At 41.7% G+C, this 16367-nt stretch overlaps 1 protein-coding gene across 10 annotated transcripts in view; it reads right to left on the reverse strand.

Moving 5' to 3' along the window:
* Positions 1-16367, reverse strand: part of csnk1g1 (casein kinase 1, gamma 1) — a 43548-nt gene that overhangs the window by 7386 nt on the left and 19795 nt on the right. For 5 of the 10 annotated variants that reach the window (XM_080458862.1, XM_080458858.1, XM_080458863.1 and 2 more), the window contains 8 exons: positions 11577-11728; positions 8296-8530; positions 8108-8193; positions 7281-7365; positions 6173-6321; positions 5976-6083; positions 4310-4420; positions 1268-1374 (listed from right to left, as the gene is read on the reverse strand). In XM_080458862.1, coding sequence (XP_080314988.1) covers positions 1268-1374; positions 4310-4420; positions 5976-6083; positions 6173-6321; positions 7281-7365; positions 8108-8193; positions 8296-8530; positions 11577-11728 — 1033 coding nt within the window. The remainder of the gene's footprint in view (positions 1-1267; positions 1375-4309; positions 4421-5975; positions 6084-6172; positions 6322-7280; positions 7366-8107; positions 8194-8295; positions 8531-11576; positions 11729-16367) is intronic. The other 5 variants (XM_080458866.1, XM_080458864.1, XM_080458867.1 and 2 more) reach the window with 1 other exon arrangement.

The raw sequence follows: 16367 nt of genomic DNA on the forward strand, positions 1-16367 counted from the left end.
TTAACTATAAATCCACCAGGTCCAGAGCATGTGCAGAAGAACTATTCACTCAGGCCGTGGTGGGCAGTAGCAGTGTTCTAGAACTCTATACAATGATGGAGCATTTTCAGAAAGTTCCACTTTGGGAGCCAATTTAAAAAAGTTGGTGTTTCAGTGGCTCTGAGCACCGTTGTCATGTAAGCGAATATCCGAAATGTTACGAATGTTTTCCGTTTTCACTTGAAAACATTGTGCAAATGGGGCCTCAGTCTTTGCTGCGATCGTACAAGCATCTGCTTTTGATGGACCTGCACCAGGATGGACCTGCACCAGGATGGACCTGCACCAGGATGTAGACTGCTGCCTTCACTCCAATCACAAAAAGACTAAACGAAGGCAGAAATCCTACCAGGATTTGTTTTAACAGGCCAGAACTGTGACCCAATAGTGTAGCAGTCACAATTAGGTCTTTGTTGAACTATTTTAATGCTTCTAACATACCATCTTGCATAATGAGCTGTCTAATACTTCCCAGGTATTTTTCCTCGTCACGTGAAGAGAATCTCTGAACTTCTCCTCCTTCATTCTTCAAACGTTATAACTGAATTTTATTTATTGGCTCTCAGTGTTCGGCATATTATGATTGCCTGTGATCTATTTATTTAAATGTGTATTGCAACAGGACTTGCCTTGGGGATAAATACAGCTGTTGAATGTTGAAATGTCAGTGCTGGATATTGGGAGTATTTTGTCTCAGATCAGTGCGCCTCATCGGAGCTCCTCTCGTTTCTCTCTCCATCAGCTGAACCACAGCGGGCAGATCTCAGATAAACTGATCAAAATCAAAGCTAATAACAGTGGTTCCGATGTGTGTGTTGTTTTTTTTGAAAAGGCTCGTGGACAGAGAGAGACGTGACGCATACTGTGACATCATGTCCATAATATTAATACATGTGACTAAGAGAACACATGGACTGTCAGCTGTCTCTTACTATATTACAAAGGGTAAAAGGTACAAGTGCAGTTAATGTGTAGTGACATTCTGTCGTTCCAGTAATGAAACCGAGAGGAGGGAGCAGCACCGAGATCAAAAGCCCACAAAGTGAGACAGATAAGAGGGTCTGGATGACAGCTGGAGGTGGGTGCTGTCACAACTCTGCACCAGGGTGGGTGAGAGAGAGAGAGAGAGAGAGAGAGAGAGAGAGAGAGAGAGAGAGAGCAGCAGTGGGGGAGAGAGGAAGCCACAGATGGACATGGGAAAGAAGCGTGCTCAGTGCTTGACACATACTTGGCCTCGTCAACCACTTCCACCTCTGCCTGAGCTGTGATGGGCGCGTTGGAATGAGGTGCCAGCGGATCGTCTGCGTTCAGCTCCCCGTTGGTCGAGCTGACCACCTGTGGCACAGAGCGGCGTTACTTCACATCCACACCACAATCGCATTGATCCACACAACGGGTTCAAGTTCAGAAGACGACAAAGCAAGTAGAGCTGCGAGGGCAAGACTGCCCGAGCAACGAAGACCGCAGAAATATTAGTTTAACATGTCACTTCCGTTAAGTTGTGTTTGCTTCTTGGGGCCGTTTACTCGACGTTTCAAGTGAAAACGCATCGTTTAGGTTTTTTCATGTCAGAAAAGTTTTGCGTTTGTACTGCAAAGTTTTTAAAAGAATGTCCGTTTACACAGAAACGACAGGAATGCAGAAAATTATTATGTTTTCATGTAGATCCCAGTGGGTTCTGCTGGTTTTTGTAATGAAACCATTCAGACACGCCAGAGAACAAAACGCTATAAACATTAACACTGGGAGAACACGGACATTCTAGTGGACAGACCACCAACTTGGATTGTTATTACTGTGACTGTCACAATAAAACTACCAAGTCCCAGGAGACTATGGACTGTGAGTCATGACACTCCGGAGGCAAACATTGTCATTTCTGTCCATATATTTGCGACTGTGCAGAAAAACCATCCATGATGGACGAGGTGTGCATGCGCAGCAGTAGCATTGCAGAAAAGTTGTGTTTTCCCTTGTTTCCACTTTTCCGAAATGCTGCTACTGCACATGTGCAGCAAGTCCGTAGTTAATATTTCTTATGGACATGCTCAGAAGATGGACAATAACAACAACAACGTTTGCCATATGTGTGTGGTTACATTACAAAAACAACCAACAGCACCCTCTATTGGCCCACTATAGTTTTCAGCGTTTCTGCCATTTTCGTGGAAACTAACACGGTTATCAAAACGTTGCCGTGTAAATTCAAAACCAAAAATTTTAACGAAAATGCAACAACGATGCGTTTCACTTCAAGCGTTGTCATGTAAATGGGGTCTGGGAGTAGAAGTTGTAAACCACCGATATAAAAATTCTCTATTCTCTGTAAAAGTGCCAAGAGATGACAGTGTTGTGTTTGCCGTTACACAAATAAAATTAAACTGAATGTTTTTTTTTTCCCCCAAGTCATTGCCATTTTGAAAGTTATATAATAGCAGATTAAATCTGACTGTTTTTAAAAGACAAATACAGTCATTTCAAATAGAAATGTCCTTAATTTGGCTGTCCGGGGTCTAAAGATTAAAAGCCACGCCTAACAAATGTCAGCAGTGCTATCTGTAATGACGGTCGGCTGGCCACCATTCTGCTCGCAGCAGCACTTCATTTCTTCCCGCATCCTCAGAGAAGTGACATACTTATGCCAGGAGCGACCCAGGAAATGGATCCATACACGACAGTATTCATGAAGGTGATCACGTGCCTGGAACCGCTCACATTGTCAAATTGTTTCAACGTGAGCGGCATTCAAAAACACATTTTCAAACAAACACAGACAAACCTTTTTGAGGAACACTACAACCTTTAGTGGTGGCAAGAGAGTCACAACATTACTCCAGGATGTTTCTTTGTGCGTGTCGACTCTTTACGGCTTAAAAGCATGCACTCAGCCGGGTCACCCCGCCATGCAAGAGGCGTCGTGTTCTCTCAAGGCATGTCCAAGCGTCATGGAGAGTCGGAGAAACCGGAGATCGAATCGCTGCAACCAGAGCTGCTGTTTATAGAGCTAAGAAATCACTGGTTGACCATCTGGGGTGGGGAGCACCAGATGACATGCATGTGGTGGAGCAGAAAAATAACATTTCCCAGCCAGGGGTAACGGGGTGGGGGAGGTATATGGTTGTTGATCTGTCTCACAAACAAGGCTACGTTACTCAATAAATGGTAAATGTGCTAAATCCTCTATTCTATAATCACATGGCCACCAGAAAGTTTAACTGTAATTGGAGAAGAAAACAACAAAACTTGAACATTTACTGTATTAAAGCATGTTGTGGTAAAAACTGGTTTAGAATGTTCAGGTTTTTAACACTGCAGAGCATTAGGCCTCTGATTATTGTTGGCTAAGTAGCAGGGGAAGCCAGCGAGTCGCTGGCATGACATGTTGTAAAAATGGTGGTTAATACAACCAACTCGGGGATACACCGACACTCTTACTAGTACTGGATCCGATACTGCATAGCATGCTGGTACGCAACACAGCGAATGCTACGTGAATCAGCAACGTCTTGGAGATTCTTTAATATTGATGAGAACGACAAAAGTAAGAATTATGTTGTGAAAGCTAGTTTGTACAACAACAGAAACTTTATTTAGCTGCTCAGTGGATCAGGAGGATTTTACTCTGAGCCGTGTTACACGCTCAAACATTTCAGGGCTCACACACCAGTAATGCTACATGCTAAACGTGATTAGAGTATGACTGATACACTCATTAAGCACGATCTGGAGCGCGTGGCGGCACACAGTAAGTCCAATTTCTTGGTCAACGTACTGCTCTCTGCGTACATGAGACGCAGTAGTACACTGGAGCCTTCAAGGCTGCTGGAGGTCCATAGCGTCAACACAGAGGCAGCGTGGAGGTGATGAACGGCAACGGATAGCCATACGCATCTTGTTTGTGTATAGAGTATGAATTATGCTTTATGGCATTTAATAAGTACTTGTATTGGTACTCTGGATCGACAAGTAGCTAAAGGTTAGTACTTGTCCTCGTTCTTTTAAAAATGTAGTATCGGTGCATCCCTACAAACATCATAACCATTCAGGAATTTTGTCACAAGTGAATCTCTGTATAACTGGACACCTAAAAAAAAAAGAACTATGCTGATCCACTCAAACTGACCTCATGAGACTGCAGACAAGCTCATTTTCTTGTATCAACAGACACCTAGAGATGAATTTATCCTGGATTAGATGCTATGAGACAGATCTGACTCCATGGAGACCGGGTGGGGGGGGCTGCTGGTTGATCGGGTGAGGGGGTGTATACCTGCACTGAGCCTCCGTGCCTGTCCGCTGCCAGGTGGGAGGTCAGGTAGGAGGAGTTTGCTTGGCGTGTGGGCTGCACCTCCCATGCTCCTCGTCGATCTGAGACTGCTGTCTGCTCGCGAGTCACGAGGGGTGGCGTCGGTGACGTGAGGGGAGGCGGGATTAGGGGTGCGATGGGAGAGGGAGTGATGGAATAATGGCGTTAGGAGAGATGGGCATTTGGGTGTGCGAGGCAAGGTACCATGCAAAGCAGCATGAGATAATGAAGAAAACAAAACGTAAACAAAATAAAGGAGTGAATTAAAATCAAAAGCAAGGCTCCAGCCAAGAACTCAAACAGAAACTAATGAGTTAGAAGCCAAACTGCGGCCTCAGTCTCGTCATACTCAAATCAAATATCGCAGAAAAGCTTAGCATTTTAGAAAAAAAAAAAAAAGAAGGTGGTTGTATTCATTGCAGCATTTAACGGTAGCAATCAACCTGTGAACCCGCTTCAAGACTTTTAACCGGGACAAGAATTCGCATGATCCAAACCTCTTGAAGCAAAAAACTATAGAGAAACAAATCGGCTGTGAAACCACAAACTGGAGCAGCATATCAGAAATATCATAACAACAAACCTGCACCCGCAAAGTCAGCACATTTCTTCATGAGAAAGAAAATAATCTGCCTTTTTTAGAACTCATTTCAATGTCGTCCAGTTAAATTAATTCCATCTCCATCACTTTTATGCCATTTCACTTATTTCAGGACTGAAGCACTGGCCGACAATCCAGCCACAATAACTAGTTCAGAGGTGTCAGTCATTATAGAGCCACAGGACAGTAACATCTACGCTTACATGCTATTTCCCAATGCAAAAATTAAACCTGAAAAGATCTGAGTGGCTTCAAACAAGTATTTATGTTTTTCTTTCATTTGCAGTAAAACTAAAAAGCAAAAATCAAAATCAAAATGTCATTATGAAGAAGGAACAAAGCGCACACGTTTTCAAATCTCACACAGCAATTTGACTTTATGCGCAATGTTTCTGCCGTTCAGCTCTCAAGGTCAAAGTTATCACTACTCCTCTTATTCTAAGAGTGAACAAATTAGGAACATCAGCTGGTTTTAGCAAAATGTTCAGTTAGTACTTTTCTTGACGAGCCTTTTTGGGTCAGCAGGCCATATGTTTGACACCTCTAAACTAGATTGTACGGCACGGAAGGGCAAATCTGATCAAATGTTTCACAAGAGTTATGATACCTGATCTAAAGAAAAGCTAATTTGAGGGCTTAATTTTAAAATTCATTGAGGTAAACCCAGTAATACAGTAATTTGGACTGATTTCAACTCATTAAATGTTCAAATGTGCTTGAAATGAACATCATACTACTAATGTGAACCAATAATCTATTAATTAAGACAAGAGGCCAACTGCATGTGCATTATTGTACAACAATAGTCCCAAAGGTTTTATTTAGGAACCAAAACAATAGAAATGGCACAAATTACTTCAACACTAGTAAAAAAAACTTTTCTTTTAAAAGATTCATCCAATAGAAAAAAAAACACCCGACTGTCATACAAGCTCCAAAAATCCCTGAATAAACAACAACAACGTCCAACAGTTAAAAACTGTTTCACTGTGAAAGTAGCAGAGCAAACAGGAGAGAAACCGGACCTACCTGATTTCTGATGGGTTGGTGCTGGGAGGGTCGATCTCTGTGCTGATGACTCTCTCTTGTGACTGCCGACGCTCCGGAGTCTATGTGGACGGATCCCACGGGCGTCGGCTGAGGGGAGGAATAATCAGTCACATCCCGTGCACGCGGCTTTCAATAAGAACCGAGTCGAGCATCGTCTGCGCACACGGGCCACTTACGATCTGCCTGCCGACCCAGTCGTAGGTGTAGTCGAAGGTGTATCCTTTCCTCTCGAACAGCTCGGTGAACAGCGTCCTCAGATATTCGTAGTCGGGCTTTTCAAAGAAGTCCAACCGTCTCACGTATCGTAGGTAGGTGGCCATCTCCTCTGAAGTGCACGAGAAAGAGAGGGATTTAAACAAAGAAATACTTTATTCATTTATCGTTACTAATTTTTATCATCTAATATTAATTTTGATAAGAGCAGCGGTGTCGTGGTTCCTTGAAAAGTTGGTATTCACTCGATTTCTGCCTTTCTTTAGGCCTCGTTCACACTGAAGGAAAATCTTACCTAATTTCATTCACAAGTGACTCCTTCCTGACCTGTCTTGTGGCCGTGTGAAAGCACCATTCTGATTTTTTCACACCAGACCCAGGCCTCGTTCCCATGTAGTACCAATTCGGATATTGTTCTACATGCGACGGCTTCATCATCGACGTGTGACTGACGTCACTGATGAGCGCTGGAGGAAGCGACTCCGCCAAAATGTTAAAAGCTTTTAAACGCTGTGCTTTCTTTTTGCCTCTTCTTTCCTCCTCATGTTGTCTCGACTTTGTCGGCTCGTATTTAACAAACACTGGAAAATGTATCTACTTGCCAGATACGGCAGTATCCCCCCCATTGGGGAGCAAAACTCTCTTACCTTTTGAGCATTTGTGTGTTTATAGCGTGTTCTTTATAATAATAATGGCTTGGATTTATATGGGGCATTTTTTGAGCTGACTCAAAGCGCATACAGAGACCATTATTCATTCACACCAGTCCCACCAGTGATGCTAAGCTACGTTGTAGCCAGGGCTGCCCTCGGGCATGCTGACAGAGGCGCTGCCATTTTGCAGCAACGGCCCCTCCGACCACCACCATTCATACTATTCATACGAGGCAATGTGGTTAAAGTGCAACTGTTTGATAGAGATTCGAACCGCCAACCCTCCGGTTATTGGACAACCGACTCTACCACTGAGCCACGATGACACTGTCATGGTCTTCCAGGTGTAATGCTGGCTTATTATCTAAAAGTGGGGACTCTTATAAAACCTGGTGTATACTGTATGTTGTGAGCGTACCTGGGAAGTTTTCACAGAGCACCTCGATGGGAGTGTTTCGTTTCGTGTCCCCAATCTTCTGGTATCGTTCTTTCAACGTGTCAGCCTGCAGAGTCAAAACAAGATGGATCACAAACAGTTCTGGAGTAGAATAATAAACAACCCTGATCAGACTTGTTCCTCATTACAAGCTGCCTATAAAAGAAATTATTTTCTAACAGCCTGGTTGAGCTCTACAGACAAGGAAGAAGGAAGTATAATAATCTATAAATAGCTACAACTCTAACTACAACGACAAGAGTGCTCACGGTTTCTGCCATTTCTGTGGAAACGGACGTCGCTCTTCATGTCGTTGCCGTGTAAATGCAAAACCTTTTTGAAAATGGAACAACAGTGCATTTTCACTTGAAATGCTGTTGCGTACACTGGGCCAGAGGAGCCAACTGTTACTGCTGTACTTCTAGGGGTATTCTGTGTTTTGTGTGTAATTAGAAAAGGTGATAATTTTTATTGGGAATCTGCAGTTAAGATCTTCTCTGTCATTTACATACTACACACACGGTCATCCTGCAGGCTGGACTGGATCGTATGCTGAGCCTGTTTTGTGCCACGTTTGACACCCCTGCTGTAAACACAAATAAAATACACTAAAGCGACTGAATTTTGTGTTGTCATTTTCTCTCTGTACAAACATGAAGAGCCCTAATGAAGACAGAAAAATATGTTTAGTTTGGCATCCAAATGAGAAAATGTATTGACATGTAGAGATAAATAGTTGCACAGGTCCGTTTTCACTGATTGAAGTACTTCAATATATTGATTCGAACATGTCAGTGTATTTGGCTCACCTTCAGTCCTTGCCATGGTAGACTCCCACGAAGGAAGTACATGAACATGTGGCCTAAGGCCTCCAGGTCATCTCGCCGGCTTTGCTCTGCATCAGAAGATTTAACAACTTTTAACTGAAAAGCTTCTAGAACAAAAAGCCAACCAGACTTCTCAGGACAGGCAGCCGAGGCTCTGAGCTTTTCCTTACCTTTGCCTAAGTGTGTGTTGATGGACATGTATCGGGCGGTGCCGGTCAAGCTCTTGTGCTCCCGGTAGGGAATGTGTTTTTTGGTCTCGGGGTCGATGTACTCTTTGGCCAGGCCAAAGTCGATGATGTGAATGATGTGCTCCTTTTTGTTCCCTTGCCGACCGATGAGAAAGTTTTCGGGCTTTACGTCTCTGTAGATGAGATTTTTAGAGTGCACGTACTCCATTCGGGAAATCTGGTGAGAGAGGAAAAAAAAAAAATAAAATTGATTAGATTTAATCAAAAGTGTAAATCGAGATGGCGAACTGAGCGATTTTGTGTTGAATTTGTAACACTGTGACCGAACTGGGACTGTCCACCCTCTCAGTGTTGTATTAAACAAAAACAGCATTAAAAGCCAGATTTCAAACCCCTGTGAAGCAGAGCGAGCCTGCTGAGACTTAAAGCTACAAGCACCAGCCACCACCATCAAAACAACAATGTTTTTATAGTAGTCAACCTTTAACCAAGTACTTAAGAGTTGCTAAGAGGTTTGTGACGGACTAGAAAAACAGGAGTGAGTATATAAAAAAGATTAATGAAATCCTGTATTTGAGGTTACAGCCGCACTAAAAGCAGAGTCATTCATTTCTGCAATAAACTTAAAAAAAGGAGAAGATTCACACACGCCGAGACTCAGACGGCTGAGATGCGCTCTGCAGACACTTTGCTCATGTTGTGCTGGTTTGTGGCTTTTCTGGACAAACTTGCAGAAGCTCTCTATATTACAGGAGCTCTGCAATTTTTTATGCTGACAAAATGAAATGCTAGAAATTTCGAGATGTGTGAGGCGCCTCGGAGGCTGGGCCCAGCCACCGGGCGCACGGCTCGGAATTAATGAGATTCACTGGCAACTTTGCTATTTTTGACAGGTTCCAGCCTCCCTGGCCTCGGATCAAAGGGATGCTGATGAGGACAGATCGCTCGTTTGCGGACCGTGAGAGGAGACTCATGTTGGGTTGCCCCTTTCTCCCGGCCTTGCTCTCCGGGGTGTGTGGCCTGCTGGAACAACTTTGGAGACGAGTTTTACATGACTGTATTCATAAAGCAAAGTTGTCCAACAGACAATTTATCTAACATCTTTCACTTCAGACTAGTAAAAGTCACTGTAAGAGCCGAGGGGTCGGGGCCCTCATTGGGTGGTGGATGTGGGGGGGCACCACAGGGGTGGCTCTGAGGCTTTGCCTGCTCTGATTTTCTCTATAGCGCCATTTTCGTGACATTTTCAAATGAAAACACATAGTTTTTGCATTTTCGTTTTGGAAAATTTTCCCGTTTACACATTGACGTTTTGAAAACAATGTTCTTTTTCAAGGAAACGGAAGCGATGCTAAAAACTATGTAATTGGGATGCAAGGCCATGAAGTGGTGCTATTTATTGTTTTTGTAATGAAAACCACACACACATGCCGATGGAGGGAGTCGGAGCGTTTTCCAAAAGTTGTGTTTTCAGTGGCTCCACGCACCGTTTTCATGTAAACGTACTCCCACAATGCAACAAATATTTCAGTTTTCACTTCCAAACGGGTCCTAAATGAGATTTGCATGTCAACCATAGGAAAACACTGAAAAATCCAAAGATCTGAGAACTCGCTTTTATTTAATTAACTATTTTGCTTTGGAGAATTAGCAGCCGTAACATCTAGTATTTTATTGTGACGGGGAAGCAATCTGAAAAGTTTGGCGCCTTATTTTGCTTCAGTGTTACAAAAATGTTATTATCATTTTAGAAACTCCAGAAATGGAGAACATTCAGTCTGATTTGAGTTTTTTGAAGAGCATTGACATTTAGATGAAAGTAGTGAATCAGAACAGAAGAAAGTGTAAAGGAAAAGAGCATGAATGTCAATAACAAGCTCACATTAACTGTGCAGTACAACAATTTAATTTGAAAATACACACAAAAGGTGTATTTTAAAAATGTAATGCTTTAATAAAGTGAATTTAGTTGAAACACAAACACCTGCATATATTCCAGATTGATTCTTTTTTTGTTGCATCGATTAGAAGTTAAGTTCATAAGAATAAAAAGAAATGCAGAATATAAAAAGCATTAAAGTTTGTAATATGATCAGATTACTTTTTTTTTTAATAACCGAAGGTCCTATTTATCCCAAATATAAATTAATCTATTCAGTTTATATGGTATGATTGCAGAAATAATTGGCAAAACCATTTTCAAAGATACTTCAATTATATCAATAGGCCCATAATATACTTAGTTTATCATGTAACACAACAAAAGTGTTTTGTCTCTAACAGCTGAACTAAAAGCTCTATTACAGAGATTTCAAACACAAGGCTAGCCTCAAAACAGTCAGTTTGTAATTCAGCTGTAGTTTTTGGACATTTCACTGTGTTTTGCTATTACTATTTTACCGGTTGGGCCCACTGATAATAAAGTTTTGGTGTATTTGGCCCCTGAACTAAAATGTGTTTGACAAACCGACTCTATTATCTGCAAACTGCATCAGAATACGTCTTCATTCTATCCTCAACTCAATCCTACTCGTGATAGGTGTAAATCTGCAGAGGCCTCCATAATTCACATGTTCTGGTCTTGTCCCAAAATACAACGATTGTGGGGAGATATCTGTGAATCAAATATCTGTATATTTGGGATCAGAATAACTTTAAACCAACTCGTGTTTCTTTTTGGGGTCAATGCTGAGGGTTTAACATTACCTGCTGGGGGTCAAAAGCTTATTGCTTTTTGGATTCTGTTGGCACGACGCCTGATCCTTCTGAAGTGGAAGGATGCTGCCCGGCCCACAGTGTCACATTGGATTAAAGATGTGCTATTCCATCGCAAACTGGAGAAACTCTGATTCAGCTTGAGAGGACCACAAAATAATTTTTACCAGGTGTGGAGGCCTTTCCTGAACTTTTTTGATCAATCATCTACTGGGGTGCGAGAATGATTGTGTTATACACTATATCCTGGTTGACTAAAGGTCTATCGCCTTTCTATTTATAACTAACGTTTATTCCTGTAATTGACAGTGGTTAGGGGTTTTAAGTTTGTTTTGTTTCTTGTAACTTTGTTCACACTAAACTTTTATTAATATATTAAACACAAAAAAGAATATGAGTGTCACTGCGTGATGCTGCTTTATAAAGCAGGACTGCACTATAGCTGTGCAGCACAAGTCAAGGTTTCGTATGTTTTACCTCAAAAAGTATGAAGTATTTTAGATAAACATATCACACACATTTCTTTTAAAGCTTCTTCTTGGACTTACCAGCTGAATTGCTATCATGAGGACCGTCTTCAGGGAAAATGTCCGGTCACAAAGGTCAAAGAGGTCTTCTAGACTTGGGCCCAGCAGCTCCAGAACCATAGCGTTGTATTTCCCACATGGACCGAAGTAAAACACCTGAGGCACACCTTCAGCTGGAACACAAGAACACACAAGAACAGAGTTCAGTGAAAGAAAAAGTTTAAAAATGTGAAGGAAAATTAAACTTATCAATAAGTTAACTGGGTCAAACTCGGAGAGATAATGTCTGGAGTCTTTTTTTTTTTTTTTTTTTAGTTGAATAAACAACAGGAAATGAAATAGCCGGGGGTGGCAAATGTGTTTATTTTTCCCGTCTCCCTTAACTGATGATACTTCAAACTGAGGTTCAAGGTGAACTACACAAGGACTCCGAACTGCGCCGACGGGGGAGGGGCACCTCGAGGTCGCTGAGGACACAGAAAGCTGCTAAGTAAACATTAACCCTTAAGGAGTGCCAGCACGACGACTCCGTCCGTCGCTTGCTGCAGAGTAATCTTCACACGGCCTCATATCCCAAACCTCCCCACTGAATCACAATCTCTCCGCTCACTCGCTCTAATTGCTCCAAAAATCCCGTCCATCTGTCACTTTGGCTCTTATTTTGCTTCTTGTCACCGTGCGGCTCAGTGTTTTGTGGTCAGTCCCGTGCGGTTTAGCGCTGGACTATGGGCCATTGCCCTTATACCACAGGTGGGCAATTAATTATCCTGAAAACCTGCGGAGGGCTGACTTCAGTTCTGCTCAACATCGATAAGCAGTCCGATACATGGTTCTGAAGAGGGCATTTTGTCTTTTAACTGTGATTCAAATTTATTTCTTCAACATAGCGTCCATGAGTCTGTAAAGAAATCTACATTTGACATTCGCACTCTTGTTTTTAAAGAGCGAGGCTGTGGTTCAGTCAGCCTTCTCATTCCCAGGTTGACCTCTTGTGAGCTCGTCACAGACAAATTAAAGGGAAGCAGGTAGCTGTCAGGTGGTTATAGATGCAGCTCCGTCTTATTCTCCTCTGTGTGGTTTGGTGATTTGTCAATTAAAGCGCAAAGTTGAACTCGAGCCTTCAGCATTAAAGCCACCGTTGGACCGGCAGCACAGTGATTAGAGAGGAAAAGGTTCATCTCAGACCACAACTCACTCCAGTCGCGTTCACACATTTTCAAGTGAAAACTTTAGTTACGTTTTGTCTGTCTACACGACAACGGTGCACCGAAAAAGCTACTTTTTGAAAATGCTCAGACTCTGTCTCCCTGGAAACGATGGAACATACAACTTTTTACTTTACAACTTTTAATACTACTTATTTACTACAGAAGTAGTAAATAGTTTTTTTGCAAAAGCCCAATACCAACAGTGTTTTCCTCCACAGTGTCATGACCCTCAGTACATAGTCTCCTGGAATTGGGTCGTTTTATAGTCGACAGTCACCGTAATAACAATCCAATTTGGTTGTCTGTCAATATGAATGTCCCTGTACCCACCATTGTTTATAGCGTAGTGTTCTCTGCGCGCACATGTGTGTTTTCATTACAATAACCACCAAAAGCACAAACTCATGGCCTGGCATGCCAACTACATCATTTCTGCCGTTTCCATGTAAATGACATCGTTTTCAAAACGACACAGTGGAAACACAAAACTTCTCTGAAACTGAAAATATTTTGTTTTCACTAGAAACACGGTTGTGTGAAAGGGGCATAGGTGTGTGAACAGTTTTAACTAAACTGGAAAACCTCAATTCGAAAGGGTGTTTAATTTTGGAACTCGTTCCACTTCAGTAGTACACTCGTTACTTTCATGGCAGCAGTGCAGAAGCCTTTTGGATTCCAGGTTAATATCAGGGATGGTAGTCGTGATGTAGTTTGTGAAACTCGCTGGGGCAGGAACTTCCAACACTTAATAATTAAGCGCATTTTCTTAAACTTCACCTGGACATTGAGTTCAATCGAGGTTATACTCGGACAAACAGCACTTTGGGACCCTTCGTTGTTATTATGTGCAGAGAGAGTGTAGCCATAGTGCAAATGCAAGGAACTACATTTAATGAAAAGTTGTTTTCCTTCTTCAGATGAGTCGGAGGCAGTTTGTGAACTTTGCACTCAGAAGCAGTTTTATCAAAAAAAAAAGCGCTGTTTCTGTTATTAATAAAAGTTTCGCATTTTCAGGTGAAAACACTTGTGTGAACAAGGCCTGAAGCTTCCAACACATCAAACTCCAGGTGGAGCAGCAAACACTCATGTAAACCTCTGCTGTATATTCTAAGAACTTATACCAACAACATTTTGGTGATATCTGATTCCATTTTAAAGTAAAAAGTTGAAGATCTTTTTGGATCCAGACGTTTTTACTTGGTAGGTCTTTATATGAATCTTTCAAAATCTGCTTATTCCTCTGTAATGATCGTTTGTGAAAACAGGAAATATAGCGTGCAGGGTAAAGAAACATGCCCATAGAAATCTCCTCCTGCCACTTTAGGTTGTTTAAACTATTATTATGTGAAAGGACAGGAGGGTGAGTAAATCTTCATTTTACTTTTTATGCCCCCCCCCCAACAGTTTTAAAAGTGATCAGAAGAAAACGTTTCAATTTATTAATTCCCCAAAAAAACCTTACCATCCAAACCAATGCCGCATAATATCTGTAATTTGTTTCTGGATCTCAGCTCGCTCTCCAGTTTAATTGTTTGTTATTGGCCATATCTGTATTCTTTGTTGTGTCCATGACCACATCCTGAACTCTAGTTTCAAAGAGGAGGAAATCAGGTCAAACTGCTAATTGCCTTCAGGGAAGGCACGATTCAAAGTTTGCCTCAGCTCACTGCGAGTCAGAGTCCTATTAAAAGGGTTCTCAAAGAATCTTCAAAGAAAGCTTCAATCATACAGACCTCGCTTTATCAAGACTCCTTAAGCTGCGCTCAGTCCTGGAAACATATAATTGCATGCAGGAAAAAAAAAATAATGTATAGAAGAGCTTTATGTCTGTCCCCAATTCTGCATTCAGTGATTCCAAAATGTAGCTGCTTTATTGTAAATTCTGGTTTTAATGGTCGTCTATGTAGGTTATGTTTTTACACATACATTTAGGCCCTGTTTATACGACAACGTTCCAAGTGAAAAGGCATGTTTTTTTTGCATTTTCATTTCAGAAAAGTTTTATGTTTAAATGGCAACGTTTTGAAAACAATCTCCGTTTACACAGAAATGCTGAAAACGATGTAGTTAGCATATCAGGCCACGGGTTGGCGCTGTTGGTTGTTTTTGTAATGAAACCAAACATACAGGCGCACAGACAACAATATGAATTAGCAGAGAATCAGAAAAGTCGCAGTTTTTCGAATTTCCAAAGAGTCAGAGCGTTTTTCAAAAAGTTCCACCCTAGGAGCAGTTTTTGAAGATACTGTAGTTCCGGGCACCATCATACTGTAAATGGACTGTGAAAACACATATAATATGAACATTTTCACAACATATTTGTGTCCATGTGCAAAACACGTGTTTTTTTTTTCTACCCTCCTGTAAAGTGAAACGGCCCACAGCTTAAAGACGAAAGGTTATTGAAGATTTAGACTTGTGTACTTCTATGTGATTACTTAAAATAGTGTTCAATCAAAAGTATATCACGTCGTTGGAACATTGTAATAATTATCTATAAAACATAGAGTATGCCCACAAACTGCAGACATACTGAGATGTATGATCTTTAAAAGGAGCAAACTAGATTGCACAGTGGAAACTGCGCTTAAGAGTAAAATTCCACACTTGAAAAATTACTCAAGAAAGAACAAGTACCCGAAAGCGCTCACTAATTACAATTATGGAAGTATTTGGAGTGATTACTTCCATCCCTGGCTTTGTGTTTGGTTGGTGTTTTATAAAGCATGAAGAAGTAGACAGAAGAAATCAGTCTGTACAATAAAGCTAAGTGAAGTGATCAGAGTGCCATCGTAAACCCATTTACTCTGCGCTTCCAATTTAACCAGAGACTGACAATAAGAAGGCTCAATACAAACCCTAATCCTAATGTGGAGGAACTCATCACATATTTATGCTGAATATGTTGCTGAAGACGTTTTGCCTTGCCAGCTGGGTCCTGGGAATCAGACTGCAGCAGGAAAAAGTGGCACGGACACCGTCAGCCAAGCATATGGGCATGTAGGAGTCCTGCTGTGCTCCATCCTGCGTTTCTGGACACCATTATGTAGTTCTGTGGGTTGCTAATTGTACCATAGGAATGAGTGCTTTGAATCCCTGGGTGGCTGTGGGAGGCCTGAAAATGTGTCAGATTGGAGACGTGCTGTAAATAAGTCCATAAACAGGAGCTTTTCTGCAGGAAAGGAACTCTGGGCATTGGTGAACCACGCAGCACGACAGCAAAATACCCATGAGACACTGAATCTGTGTCCTGTGCTGCAAACTATACTTTAACTCAACAGCAGGCCTCCAATTTTGATGGAAGCTACCAATTTTGGAGGCACTTTTAACTATCACATCCAATTTTCTCAAACATCATGAGGGTAGTGCCTGGGTGGAGCACTAATCCCTCGTGTAAAACTTTACTAGCAGTTCTGAATTTGTATGAAATACACGTGGCGAAGATACAGATGGATGTTTTAACAAAATGTCTAAAGCAGGGGTGTCAAACTTAAGGCACGTGGGCCAAAAGCAGCCCGCAAGAGGCTCCAATTCGGCCCGCTAAACCACCAAGTTCACTGTAAAACTTTCAAAGAAAACATCTATATATTGTAGATAAATTTCT

The sequence above is a fragment of the Lipophrys pholis genome (genome assembly GCF_963383615.2).
Source record: "Lipophrys pholis genome assembly, chromosome: 2".
Taxonomy (NCBI): Eukaryota; Metazoa; Chordata; class Actinopteri; order Blenniiformes; family Blenniidae; genus Lipophrys; species Lipophrys pholis.